The sequence below is a fragment of the Malurus melanocephalus genome, unplaced genomic scaffold (assembly GCF_030028575.1).
Source record: "Malurus melanocephalus ecotype Western Australia unplaced genomic scaffold, MMel_1.1 scaffold_20, whole genome shotgun sequence".
Classification (NCBI taxonomy): Eukaryota; Metazoa; Chordata; class Aves; order Passeriformes; family Maluridae; genus Malurus; species Malurus melanocephalus.
In genome coordinates, this window is record NW_026623252.1 from 4,183,438 (window position 1) to 4,196,780 (window position 13,343).

At 42.0% G+C, this 13,343-nt stretch overlaps 1 protein-coding gene across 1 annotated transcript in view; it reads left to right on the plus strand.

The window, feature by feature from the left end:
* Nucleotides 1–13,343, plus strand: part of IQCA1 (IQ motif containing with AAA domain 1) — a 125,310-nt gene that overhangs the window by 87,038 nt on the left and 24,929 nt on the right. Inside the window, exons 8-11 of the mRNA XM_057389805.1 lie at nt 2,048–2,155; nt 5,763–5,838; nt 11,281–11,387; nt 11,584–11,670. Coding sequence (XP_057245788.1) covers nt 2,048–2,155; nt 5,763–5,838; nt 11,281–11,387; nt 11,584–11,670 — 378 coding nt within the window. The remainder of the gene's footprint in view (nt 1–2,047; nt 2,156–5,762; nt 5,839–11,280; nt 11,388–11,583; nt 11,671–13,343) is intronic.

The following is a 13,343-nucleotide window of genomic DNA, read 5'->3' on the forward strand; positions in this document are numbered from 1 at the left end:
AAAAAAAAAAAAAAAAAAAAAAAAAAAAAAAAAAAAAAGCCCAGGGTTGAACTGATATAGGAATAGAAAAGTCCATTCACCTTTTATGGGATATCAGTTTAAAGGGAAATGTCTTTTCAGCCTCTGAAGAAAATGTTGCTGGAGAAGAYTCATCACTGGCTCAACAGGAGTCCTAGGAAAGACTGGGAAAATTCAGAGAGCTAAAATTCATCTGCTCTCACTGAAACACAGTCTCTTGCTCAGTRTTAAGAATTTGCTAATTGCTTTCTGCATCATTTCCAAAATAGGCAACCTAGCAAAGAAAAGCAAAGGCTAAAGCAATTTAGGAAGAATCTGCTTCTCTTTCCAGTTTAAAGTTTTCTCCAGGGCAAAAAAACTGTTCTCAAATGTGGGTGAATTCTCTCCTGTCTCAACCTAACCTTTGCTTGCCATTTCCTTTCTTTCCTCCCATTTTGCCAGACTGTTCAGGACTCTCCTTGCAGCTGGAGGAGAAGTGGTTCTGTAGAAAGGAGCAGAAACTGGGAATACATTTGAGTAACTGGGTATTCGAGCTCAAATCCTTGAAMTTTTCCTTATCCTTTACCAAAAACGTTCTTGATGTTCAGTCAAGAAAGGTTGTGTCAGACCCAATAAAGGTGCACTGCCAGCTCCCCCTCAGCTCCCAGCACTCTGGAGCAGAGCTGGAGAGGGTCAGGCAGGAGGAGAGGGAATTTCAGCTGCTCAGTGCCATCCCAGCAGGTCCATGAGAACAGAAACTCTGTCTAACCCCTTCCAGTCTCATTCATCTGCACTAAAACACGAAAGCCAATCGCTCCACTCGGGTCTGGAGGCGCTTACAAAGCACCGCCTGCAGAAGGCAAATGCACAAATTGAAACCTTTTGTCAATCAGATGTGTGTTTCCAGGTATCCCCTGGATATCCCACCCCTGAGAAGCTGGGAATGGTTCTGGTTACCCTCAGCAAGCAGAGCAGAGCAGAGGTGGGGGTGACAGGGTTGCGTTTCTGGCTGGGTGGGAGCACTGCAGTAAAGGATCCACTCRGAGCAGCTCTGTTGCTTTTGGATACCACAGGCCTGCTGGGACACTAAAAACCCATTTTGAACTGCAGTCAATCTGTTAATCTGTCCTAGGGAATGAAATGCTTCRCTGCTTATCACTGCAAGATGTGGCTGAGCGGCACTCGGGGCTTGAATTACCATATTTAATTAAATGTAAGATACTGAAATGCTTGGGGAGAGCCACTGATGAAACTGGCCTGGTCATTGTCCCCTTCCAGCATCCGGTGCTCACTGCATTCAAAGGGATAACTTGAGAAAACAAATGTTTTCACTGTCACAATCTTACAGCTGGAAATGTTTTATTTTCTACTCTTTCATGTTAGTGCCAGTATTAGCGGTCTGTTAATAAACTTAAGTGGATTTTYTGATTTAGACTCATCAGTAAATGATCTTAGAATTCCTCTCAGGGACAAGAAAGCTGCCTGGAAGCAAGAGAATGGTGGAAGCAGCAAATTTTCACCCTCCGGTTTTTTTCAGATAATAAAGTATAAAAGGCCAGGAACTAAAGATTTGGGAATTGATGGAGCTGTACCCGGTTTTCAGCTGCTTCTTGCTTGCAGGGATAAGGATGCTGAGCTATCCCTGCGTTATCTGTCACAAATTTGTCACAATATCTCCATCAGCCTCCCTCACCCACCAGAATAATTCCAGTCTTTAGCCACATATTGAAATGAGACACACCTCGGGGCGGCCTCTCAAACCCATCCCTGTCAAAATCAATCTGCCTTAGAAACGCCAGGACAAATTCCTAATCTGAGTCCCAGTCCAGAGGGAATTTAGAGTTGTGGAACATTAGAATTTTGTGCTTCTGGCTGGCTGCAGGAGTTGGTGTTACTCCATAAAAGTTTGGGAGAAATAAATCAGCCATTTCCTGGTGGTGTATTGGGATCATCAGCACAAAAAGACTTCTCTGGGATGCTCTGGAATTCAGAGTGTGCAGCCTGTTGGATTTTGTGTTTTCCCAGTCACATCTCTCCCTGTGTCTTTCAGCTCGCTGCAGAACTGGTGGCCAAAAAGGAACAAAAGAAAAAAGACAAGAAGTTCAAGCAAAAAAAAGACAAAGAAGAGTCAAAAAAGGCACAAAAAGGTGGAAAGCAAGTAAGGCAGTAAAAGCAGGTTGTGAAGCCAGAGATAAAGCTCAGGTGTGGGCAGAGGCTGTTAAGTGACATTAAATTGGTCACCAAAGCTCCAGGCTCGGGATCAGGCAACAAAAAACTGGCTGGGGTTGGTCCCTCTCAGCCTTTCCATGACCTTGGTGATTTTGGGGAACTTTTCACCTCCCATATTTTGGGAATGGCTGTGATTGAGCTTGGTGGGAAGAGCTGATGTAAGTGCAGGGACATAAATGAGGGGAAAAAAATACACTTCAGGGTTTTGAGGTCGTTGCAGGACAGTCACAGAGGTAACCAAGCCATAACCAAACATTCCCACTTCTCATGTGGGTACAGAGGAGTTCATTGCTGCCTCCCSTTGCAGAATTCAGAATTCAGAGCCTTAGTCTCACTCAGATCCCCATCTCAGAGCTCTTGTGGATTTCAATGTGATTTTTAAACCACAGTAACCAGCATTTCATAAATTTCTAACTCAGCCACGCATTTTCAGCCCACATTCTCCAAATATTTTTGCTTCCACTGTCAGCAGCCATCACTAAATACACAATAAACCCCTCAAAATCATTGATGCAAAGGGCTGAAGAGACACTTCCAAATTATTTCAGGAGCAACTTCATAGAGCAGAGCACCTGCAGAATAGCACAATGGCCACAGGGCACCTCCCAAAGAAGCTGTGCCACAAAAATTGGGGGCTTTTGCTGAAGCAGCAGCTTTTGTTTCTCATTTTCACTTCATTTCTTCATTTTCTCATTTTCATTTTGTTGGTCATTTTCACTGTAGTATRAACAAAAGCTGAAACAATATCCATTTTTTTAATAAGGGTCATTAATCTCTCCCTAAGTATGTGGAGGAGAAGGGTGAGTTTTCCAGGGCAAAGCTCGCTCCTCACTGCAAGTTTTACATGAATTAATTTGAAGGCCTTACCCCTAGAACAAACATATATCCCAAAAAAATATGCTTTTCTTGGACAACATCCATTAATCYGGCCAAAACTCTCAGAACATTTAGCCAGGAACCTAAATTACACGAATTTAGGAAGCATCAGTCAATTTAATTGGAAGGTAGATACCTAAATATTAACTTGGAAATGAGTAGCTTGAAAACGCTGTTWGGGGTAGTTTTGGGGTTTTTTCACTTTGTAAATGAAAATACACAGCYGGTTTGAGGAGCAAATAAATGTTTTYCAAGTTCTTTAAGCTTGGTTTATTAACTTTGCTGATTAGGAAGGGTAGTGGCTGCTCCTATGCAAACAGGAGATGTTTTTAAGTTTTGGTCGCACATTTCTTCAGTCTCTTGTTACTGTGACCAGCTTGTTGGGTGAAGCCCCTGAAATTGGGTGACACCTCACCCATCTGCTCAAAAACCCAACTTCCACAGGGTAAAACTCAATTCCTCCTTGGTTTTGCACATTTTTGGAGATAAGAACCAACAGCAGCAAGAATGTGTCTCAATTCCCTCGAGGCCTCTGCGAGGCTGTTTGGAAATGGGGTGAAATAACAGCGTGGAGCTCTGGGGTTTTGTAACTTCATGTCATTCCCATCTCTTCAGCCATCACGAGTCCTGTCAAGGAAAATTCTCAGCCATTGGATCAGGTTCTCTATGGTTCATTGAGAAAGAACAAAGGGAACATTCTCTCCAAGGTTATAGCACCGGCAGGGGGAAAAAATTGTATCTTAGACTGGTTGAGAAATATTTGGGGAAGTTCTAACAGCAGGACTCTTATTAAAATAAGTATAGGCTGTAAGTCATGGGGATGCAGGCAGAAAAAAGCTCTRCTCCCAACTTCAGCCCTGAAAGAAAACAAAAGTTTGATCCCAGAAGGAAATTCAAGTATTTCTGAAAAGCTGATAGCAATCTTTGCAGAGAGTATTTGATATCAAAGTGACTTCRCTTTCTTTCCTCTGCAAGGTGCTGATTTGATTTCCCATTAGGCACCCAAGAAAAAAAAAMCAAACCAATCCAGGACTTCATCCCACTTTCCAAAATCAGAGCCAGGCTGGGCTGCCTCACCCAGGAACCTGTAACATCCCTGAAATTCACCCCAAAATGTCTCATTGGGAGACACATTCTTGCCCTTAGTGAAACCTGTTAGTAAAATGTCTCCAGGGAATGTGCACAGTGGAGTCAATTCAGTTTTCTCTGCGGCTGAATGGGAATCACCAGGTGTGGGATAGGCCTTGGAAATAAATTCAGACTTTTATTTCCATGTTTAAGCTAAAATCCAAACATATATTGCTGGTTTGAGGTGCCTTAACACATTTAAGACAGAATTAGTATGGACTCAATCAACTGAAAATCAAAAAATTACATAAAATGGCTTTGAAGGAAAAGATCTTTTTATTTTATTGACATTTAGGCTGTTTGAAGGAAGGGGGAAACCAGAGCAGCATCCTGTAACTGTCCTTTAGACACAAGGCAGGGGGTTTGATTAAAATCAATTAAATTGACACAATGGTATTATTTATATCAGTGTATAAAATCACTGAAGCAAATAACTCAAATGATTCATTGGCTTATTTATAACAATAAAATGTTGATGAGTGCTGGGCTATTAAAAGGCTAAAAATGAATAAACCGTTTTTAGCCTGGTTTGGGGGCAATTTTTTGGTCAGGTTTTTTAATAGTTGACACATTTCCTCTCAGAACATCATGGTTTAATCATTTTCTATAAAATGTCATGGAAAAATGGTAAAAGAAAGATTCTGCCAACTGCAAACCATCCAAGGATGAATCTCCAAGTGCCCCACTCTATAAAACTGGGAATACATTTGAGTAACTGGGGATTTGAACTCAAAGCCTTAAACTTTTCCTTATCCCTTACCAAAACAGTTCTTGATGTTCAGTCAACAAACTCCCAAAGTCAAGATTTAGATTTTAGATTTTTAAGATTTAGATTTTTCCTGTATTTCTGGGACCAAACTGTAATTACTGTAATAATATTTTCATTAATAAGAGATATTTAATAACTCCCATAAGGGGACTACAACTGCACCTACAGGTARCAGAAATGCCCCTAATTCCAGGGGGTTGTTTAATGTTTTAGTTTTGCCAGGAGCTGCACTTTCYATCTCGATTTTAACAAGTGGTTTAAAGGTTATTTAGCAAAATCCTGATCCACCTTGTGCTGTTTTGTATAAATCCACATTCATCTCCTCCCCTGAGAGTGATCCAATCTCCCATTGCCAATTATCACCTCATTCACATTTTGAGACTGATGGCTGATGTGATGTGAAGAAACTTGGATGATTTTCTGGCAAGTTCTTCTCTCAGAAATTGGTTCAATGAAATTAAACTGTTTCAGGAATGTGGCAGTGGCAGCAAAAGCCTGAAAAAAAATTAACTGAAATGAAAAAAATGGCAAAATTATTCCATTTAAATATTGCAAATCTCCTACCTAAATTACATTTTCAAAAAAGTTTAATTCTTGTTTAATTTTGTGACTTCAGCACCTTTTCTGTCATGGAGCAACCTGGTCTTGTGGAAGGTATCCCTGGGGGTGGAATTAGATTTTTCAGGTATTTTCCAATCCATTCCATAATTTTATGAAACGAAGCTGTCAACAATTCTTCTTTTCACTTTTTCCCCCGATCCAGCCAGCAGTCCAAGCCTGGAAAATGGGTGCAAGTAATTACCTTCCGATACTGGAGGAAGGAAGCAGCCACTACAAAGGTCAGTAGGAAACGATAATTCCACCTGGAACGTTCTGCCAGATCACCTTAATCTGAGTGTCATTCCTATAGTGGGCAGCTGACCAAACTGTGGAACATTTTAAAATGAGGATGTTGGATYTAAAAATGGTTTTAAAAAATTATTTTAAAAAATTCAGGAAGGGAGTCTGTCAGTACCTCAATTCTTGCCAGGAATCTGTTGAAATCATTGAGCTGATCATGCAGGAAGGGACATTTCTGAGGGTGAAAGGGAACAAACTAGAAGCAAAGTGCTTCAATATATATCAAAAAAAGGCATTTTAGGATTTTCTGAGGGCAACAAATTGACATCAGAGTAGCCAATAATTCAAAAGCATGATACTGTAGGATCAAGTTTCAGCATTGACGTTTTCATGCTCCTGTAATTCTACCTGTTCTGTCTCCTCTGTGAGGGAAAATTCATGGAAAGAGTTCACGGATTCCTTCACACCATCCACAGCTACTCAAATGATTTTTGATTTTATGTTTGAAAAGGAGGAGCATCTTCTCAAGCAGAGGCACAAAGCTATGAATGCACTTGTTTCATAAAAATTGGTGAAACTAAAACAGAACTCRGATTTTCAGCTGGTTTTCACCTGGAGAAAGCACCCAAACGCAGGGATTTCTCAATAAAAATCATGAAAGGGCATTTTGTTCTTTTCTAAATCCCTTCCATMCTCTCCACTGCTCTGTTTATCTCTTCCACGCTTATCTTCAGTGCTCACCCTGATTCACAAGTGAGTTACCAATCACCTGGAATTTGGCATGGAAGCCACTTTTTTCCAGTGAAAATGGGGGATTTTTGCTATATTTCTACAGATTCCATTCTGATACAATTTAGAAAAATATCTTTTCTGCTCTGCACTCTGCAGGGCTGGTGATTTGCTGAAATTCCTCCTATGAAAAACCTCCATTATTCCCTCCTGCTGACAAATCACCGGCATCAAGTTTTGTGCCTGATGGGAGCTGGCTGGAGAGAAAGATGTGAACAGCTCCAAAATGTGCATCAGCAGTTTGGCTTGACCCCTGACTCGTAACAATTAGGATTTTCTTACACATTATAAATCACAGAGCAGCTCKCTGCCTGGAAAAGGAGCTTTTCATCTCTTCTGCTCTGAAATTCCACATCAGAACCCCGCTGAAGGAGCTTTAGATAAGGATCACATCCATCCAAATTTCTTTCCTTAGCTGGCCAAGGACGAAATGGCACCTGGAATTCAAAACCAGCCATGGCAGGAGTGGGGTAAATCCCCAAGGCAGGGATGGAGCAGCAAAAGGAAGGCAGGAGGGGTTTGTCTTGGAGGAAAGGGGCTTGGCTGTGACCTCAACAGAACAGTGAGGAATAAAAACACCACAGGGGTTACTGTGATACCAATGGGAATCCCRCATTTCACAAGGAACTCGAGTGTCATGAGCCAGGGGGGTCAGGGGGGATGGGGGATTTGGCACCCAAACTGTCTGAGCACCAGCACTGCCATTCCCAGCAGGAGAACCTGCTCTGAGCCCTCTAAATACAGAATTTTGGGGTTTTTTTCCTCCCATAAAACACCAGCATATCATTCCCATGAGGATAACCTGCTCTGAGCCCTGAAAACACCGAATTTTTGGTTTTTTTCACATAAAACACCAGCACTGCCATTCCCAGCAGGATAATGTGCTTTGAGCCCGGCAAACCCTGAATTTTGGAGTTTTTTCACAGAGAACAGGATAAGTTGCTCTGACAGCCCTGCAAATACAGAATTTTGGGGTTTTTTTCCCCATAAATCACCAGCACTGCCATTCCCAGCAGGATAACCTGCCCTGAGCCCTCTAAATACAGAATTTTGGAGTTTTTTTCACATAATAAAACACAGCACTGCCATTCCCAGCAGGATAATGTGCTTTGAGCCCGGCAAACCCTGAATTTTGGAGTTTTTTCACAGAGAACAGGATAACCTGCTCTGAGCCCTTTAGACACTGAATTTTGGGGTTTTTCACATCAAACACCAGCACTGCCATCCCCAGCAGGGCCCTAACACGAAACTACCTGGGGGTCATCCAAATTTATTTTATTTTTTAATCTAACCGTGGATTCTTTGATCATCAGAATCAAATCTGCAACAACATCCAACCAGAACAGTGCAAGCAACCACCTGTATTTTTAATTTTAGCCCTGTTTCATCTCAGTGAAATGAATTATGCAGGGGAAAAATAGGTTTGAGTTTGGTCTTTCTGCACTGAAMACTTTTTTCCTGTTCCTGTGTTGAAATAGGTCAGCTGCTCTCAGCACTCACTCAGAAGTTCAGATTTATTGGTGCAGAAATCTTTAAAACATGATTGGAGTAACAAAAAYTGATGATGAAATGTTTGTTTCAGGACTGATTTCAAGCCCTTTATAATTAAATTTCCCCTAAATGATGGCTGACCAGACAACATTCATTTTTGTTTTGTCACACCCTCCAACACCAAATTTTAAGAAAGTGTTCCCCTGTCTTGAAACTGGTGCTGTTTTCCCAGCTTACTTAAATATTTTTTTTAAATCTAGCTTAGTTTTGACAAAAATGGAAGCATTTCAGTTACAAACTTTTCCTCTTTGTGTTTTTAACTCCTCTACAAGCTAGAACTGGAATTCATGGATGTTTTTATCCTCCTGGAACTGTGTCTGGCAGTTTTTCTCATCACTAAACTACATTTGCCAAACCCTCAAACACTTTTAAAACATGTTGTTGGGAAGGGCCACTTTTGTGCGACATCTCCTCTCACACTGGAATAACCAGAGTTTATGGGGGGCAAATGTAAGGCTGAGTCATTCCCTCCCTCTTCCTGGGCTGTTTTTGCAGGCTAAGGCAGCAATTTGCTTTTTTTCCCATTCTGCACAGGACCAGTTGATATTTATGCCTTGCTCAGCATCACAGAGGATATTTGAGTTCAACCCAAATGCTCCCTGATGTGCCCAGATATTCCTTTAAGGTGTGGTGATATTCTATATTTTTGCCCAGCTTTTAAAAGAATCAAATCCTTTCRCCAGGAGGTTCAAGATTCACATTTCAAATAAACCCATTGCGATATTAGTTCATGAGCTGTTGTCTGAAATTCGGGGATTTTGGGGCTCCCTACAGAGCTGGGATGCTGATTTAGGAGCAAAATAACCCCAAAATAATTTTAGAAGAGGTGACATAAATTTCCCTGCRTCCACACAGGCCCAGAAATAGCTCCTGGAGCTGGCTGACCCCTCCTGTAACAAAATCCCAGACTCCRCTGCCCAGCCAGTGAAAACAAAACATCCTTGGCCTCCTGACCYGCCTTCAAAATTCACTTGGAAACATTTTGTTGGTCTAGAAAAGAATAACAGAGCATCTACCACCTGTGAATTATGGATGTCCCTGCTGAAATTGGGCACCTCTAACCCCGTGGAACACTGAGATAACTCATTGCCAGGTAAAAGCAGGGGCTGGGGAGACTCTTCCTGCAGTGGGTGTTAATTAATCTAATTAATCAATCTACAAAATGATAAAAAATAATGAAAAAATGAGAATAAAAAAGRATCTGCAGATCACTCCATGAAAAATAAATATCTAAAGCCTTGCACTCCTGTGAAAACAYAGCCCTTGCAACCTGTTGACCCAGGCAGGAGAGTGTTTAAAAATTCACATAGCTCCTGTGTAACGTCCCCTTTCCCCAAGGCTGGAATTCCAGGTTGGAATCTTGGTTTTTGCTCCTGAAATATCCCATGGCATCTGTCACGCCCTCTGCTGAGCCACGAGTAATTTAAAGGAATTAAATATTCTGTATTTTGGAGTTTCTTCATTACCAAAATATCCCCCGTCCTCCTCCATCCTCACCATTTTCAGCGGGGAAATTTAAGATTATTCACCTGCAGGAACTATTCTCTCTGTGCAAAACTACAAATCCTCCRYGTGGAATTGGGCCCTGAAAATTTGTAGGGGATGGAAAGAGCAGCCAGTTTTGGATCCAACTCAAACTTGGATGTTCAAACCTTTTTGATTTTGTGTGGTGCCTTCACCAGGTTGGGGTAAAAGGGAGAATATCTTGTAAAAAAAAAGATTCATAGAGGAGCCTGTCTGAAAGTGGAAAACTGACATTTCAAATCACCTGGAAATTGAATTAGCACGTCCAAGCTGGAGATTAGCTGTCATTTAGGAAGATGCTATCAGGCCTTGAAATGCAAGATTTGAATTGTCTGCCTTCAAATTAGCTCCAGAAGTGTAGGAAAAAAAGAGGTGTTTCCATTAAAAAAGGCACTTTGTGTGCTCAGATACGCACCGAGCTCGTCAGACTTCATTTAATTCTCTTCCTAAAAAGCAAATTGCAGTTTGTCTCCACAAAAATAATGAGCTGCACCTCGGCATCATTAGGTACTTTATCATAAACTGCCTTTTTTTTATCACTAGTTACACAAATTTGCCATTCCTTGGCGTTAGGTCTCCTTGCGACTTCTCCTTTGCACAGCGCTTCAAAACAGAGGYGCTGGCTCGGGCGGGGCTTGGCTCTTTTGGGCTTTCAATTTCTGCTGAAAATGCCCCAAAATGAAGCCTCTGTGTGTCCTTCACCACCTGGGGGTCAGCTGCAGGTTATTGCTGTGTCACACTCACTGTCCCCTCCCTCTGTCCCGTTTCCACGTGCTCAGTGTGGTTTTATTCCTATTTCAGCGCCCCCATTCCCGTATTTCCTCCTCCTGGGAATTACGAGGTTCCAGTAGCTTTAGCTCAGAGTTGGGTGATCGAGCCATGGAGGACTGGGGACTTTGTGGTGGCAATTAACCCCTTCCTCTGGTCACCCAAAGCCAAGAGACACTGGTGGGTATCCCATCCTTCAAGGCAGGAACCACGGAAAAGATTTAATCCTTGTGCTGTTAAACAGAATAAAATCGGGCCAGCATTGGCCACAATATGGCCCAGARTGACAACACTGATATCCTACATCCTCCTCCATCCTCACCATTTTCAGTGGGGGTGAAATTTCAGAATTTCAGAATTCATTTCAGAAATTTAAGATTATTCACCTGCAGGAACTGTTTATTCCCTCAATGCAAAACTACAAATCCTCCGTGTGGAATTGGGCCCTGAAAATTAGTAGGGGACAGAAAGAGCAGCCAGTCTTGGATCCAACTAAAGCCTGGAAGTTCAAACCTTTCTGAATTCAGAAAGCTTCATGACCCCCAAGTGATATCCTCGCTGTCCCATTGTCCTCCTCAAATCTGATGGCATTTTGCAGCCCGAGGCAAAAAAAAAGAAATGCATTCACCTCGAGATTTACAGATCCTAGCACACACGGGGTAAGAATCCCCAGAGCCTGCCACTTTCACCCAGCTCAGAATGGAATCAATCCTGCCTGCAGATATCCTTTTCTCTGCCTCCAGAAGCAGGTGGAGAAACCGACGGCTTCTGTAACTTTTTCCCCTTTTTTTCTTTCTTTTGGAGAACAGTATTTTGGGAGAACAGAGACACCAAATCGGATTTTCTCCAGGATCATGACCCGGAGCTGATCAAAGGAGGGCAACGGGAAGAAGTGGAGGAAGAGATCAGAGTGCAGGTGTGCTTACAATAGGAACAGGGCACTAATCCTGTGCTTTACCTGTGGATATTTTTCTCCAGCTCTAAAAACTGGCCCTAGCACAGAGCTCCCCTCCTCCCRGAGTCCCCACTGCCCCCTCTTTGCTGAAAATTGTGTGGGGTGAGGTGGCAGAATGGAAAGCTGAGGATGATTCTGCTGTGTTTGTCTCGGGCAGGTGGATAAAGTGATGCACGAGAAGCTRCTGAAACTCAAGAAGGCTGTGGATGGAGAGACAGGAGGGAAGAAAAGTGGGAAAGAAAAGGTAAGAGCAGCGAGTTGGGACAGTGGAGGGGCAGTCACAATTCCCTGTTAAAATGCAGCAGTGCTCAGAGTGTCCATCCTAAACATTTCCTGATTCTCAGGTCAGAAATGTTTGAAATCTCTTCATCTGTGGCCATTTTCAGGGCCTCTCCCTTAAATCCCTTTAACTTCCATAAATATTGCTGAGGACMAGCTGAACTATTCCAGAGATAAATCACTATGAGATATTTCAGATTTTCACCTTCTTGAAATCCTTGGWTGCTGCCAAACAGCAAAATGCAAGCAATCCCTCTCTTTGAGGTGACCAGTTCAGATTAACAGTTTTCCAAGGAAAACAGGGATCTGGAGGCSAGTGAGTTTCCCAGCTGCTGGCTCTTTTCCCCCTAAATAAAGCTGGTTATTATGTTTCAAGGCAAAAAAAAAATTCCCTTTGAATGTTTTGATGTAACCTTTCATTTATCTGTAACACCCCATAGATCACACACAGCCAGGTACTCCTTATGTTACTACAACCTCTGGAAGGGTTTGGGAATTTGCAATTAAGCCAAGTTTATTTAGGCATAAAAAATAGGTTAAACCTCCCTAAAACACGGTACATGTCATGTTCACATGTTGTTTTACAGCATTATCATATGAAGAATTCCACAGCTTGTGGTTCCCTGAATTCTTTACCCAAGCATTTAAATTGGAGATCGTGTCAGAGCAAAATAACTCAAAGCTTGCACCCCACCACTCCATCAGCAGATCCCTTAAAACCCTCAGGGCGAATAGCCAGCCCTAATCTCATGCTGGATTTCATTTCTGTAATACCTTTTAGCATGCAAATACTTGCTGTTGTTCTCCACTGCTACTCAAATTATCTTTAAAAATGTTCTTTCACCTGACAAACATGCAGGGACAACTTAATAAGAAAAGACTGGGGCAGCTCTGAAAGCTGATCCCAATGGGATTCCTAAATCTGTTTCAAAAATAGAGGGGGCTTAAGAGGTACAGACAAAATATTGCAACAATCTCCACCAAGTTTTCATGGGTGGACACATTTAGATCAGCTGGGCAGTGCCCTGCTGCAAAATGTCACACTGGAATTACAGAGCTTTAGGTTAGGGGCTGGGTTTGGGGKTTTTWTTTCCTTCAGTGTGGTATTGGACTASCTTAGGGTGAAGGGAGATTATTTAACTTTTATTTTCCCAAGCTGTGCCAGTAGCCTGAGAGAATGAGGTGGGGAAAGAAGTACTAATTAGRTAATACAAATTCCTTTCAAGATTTCATCTAAAAAAAAACCCACCCAAACCAAAACATTTCTATTTGAGGAGTGAGGAATGGAAGGAAAGATGCAATTTTAGTCAAAATACATCTTCCCCATGCAAAACTATTTAAAAGGTCCCTTCAGCGTTGGCAAAGGCTTTTTTCAATTAGTATTTGCATAAATATCTCAGTCTTAAACCARACCAGTGCATACCTGTGCACACGGACTGCAGATCTGCTTTAGGATAATCTGGTCTGGATAATAAGAATAATATGAGCTGGAACGCTTTGGAAATTGCTCATTAATTTGTTATTTAGCAAAAAAAACTCCAGTTTTTCATGTCTGGGTCCCATAAGTCTCCCCCTCAGATGGGAAATGTGAAATGACAGGGGATTGTTTCAGGTTCTCATTGTAGCCAGGAGCATGTC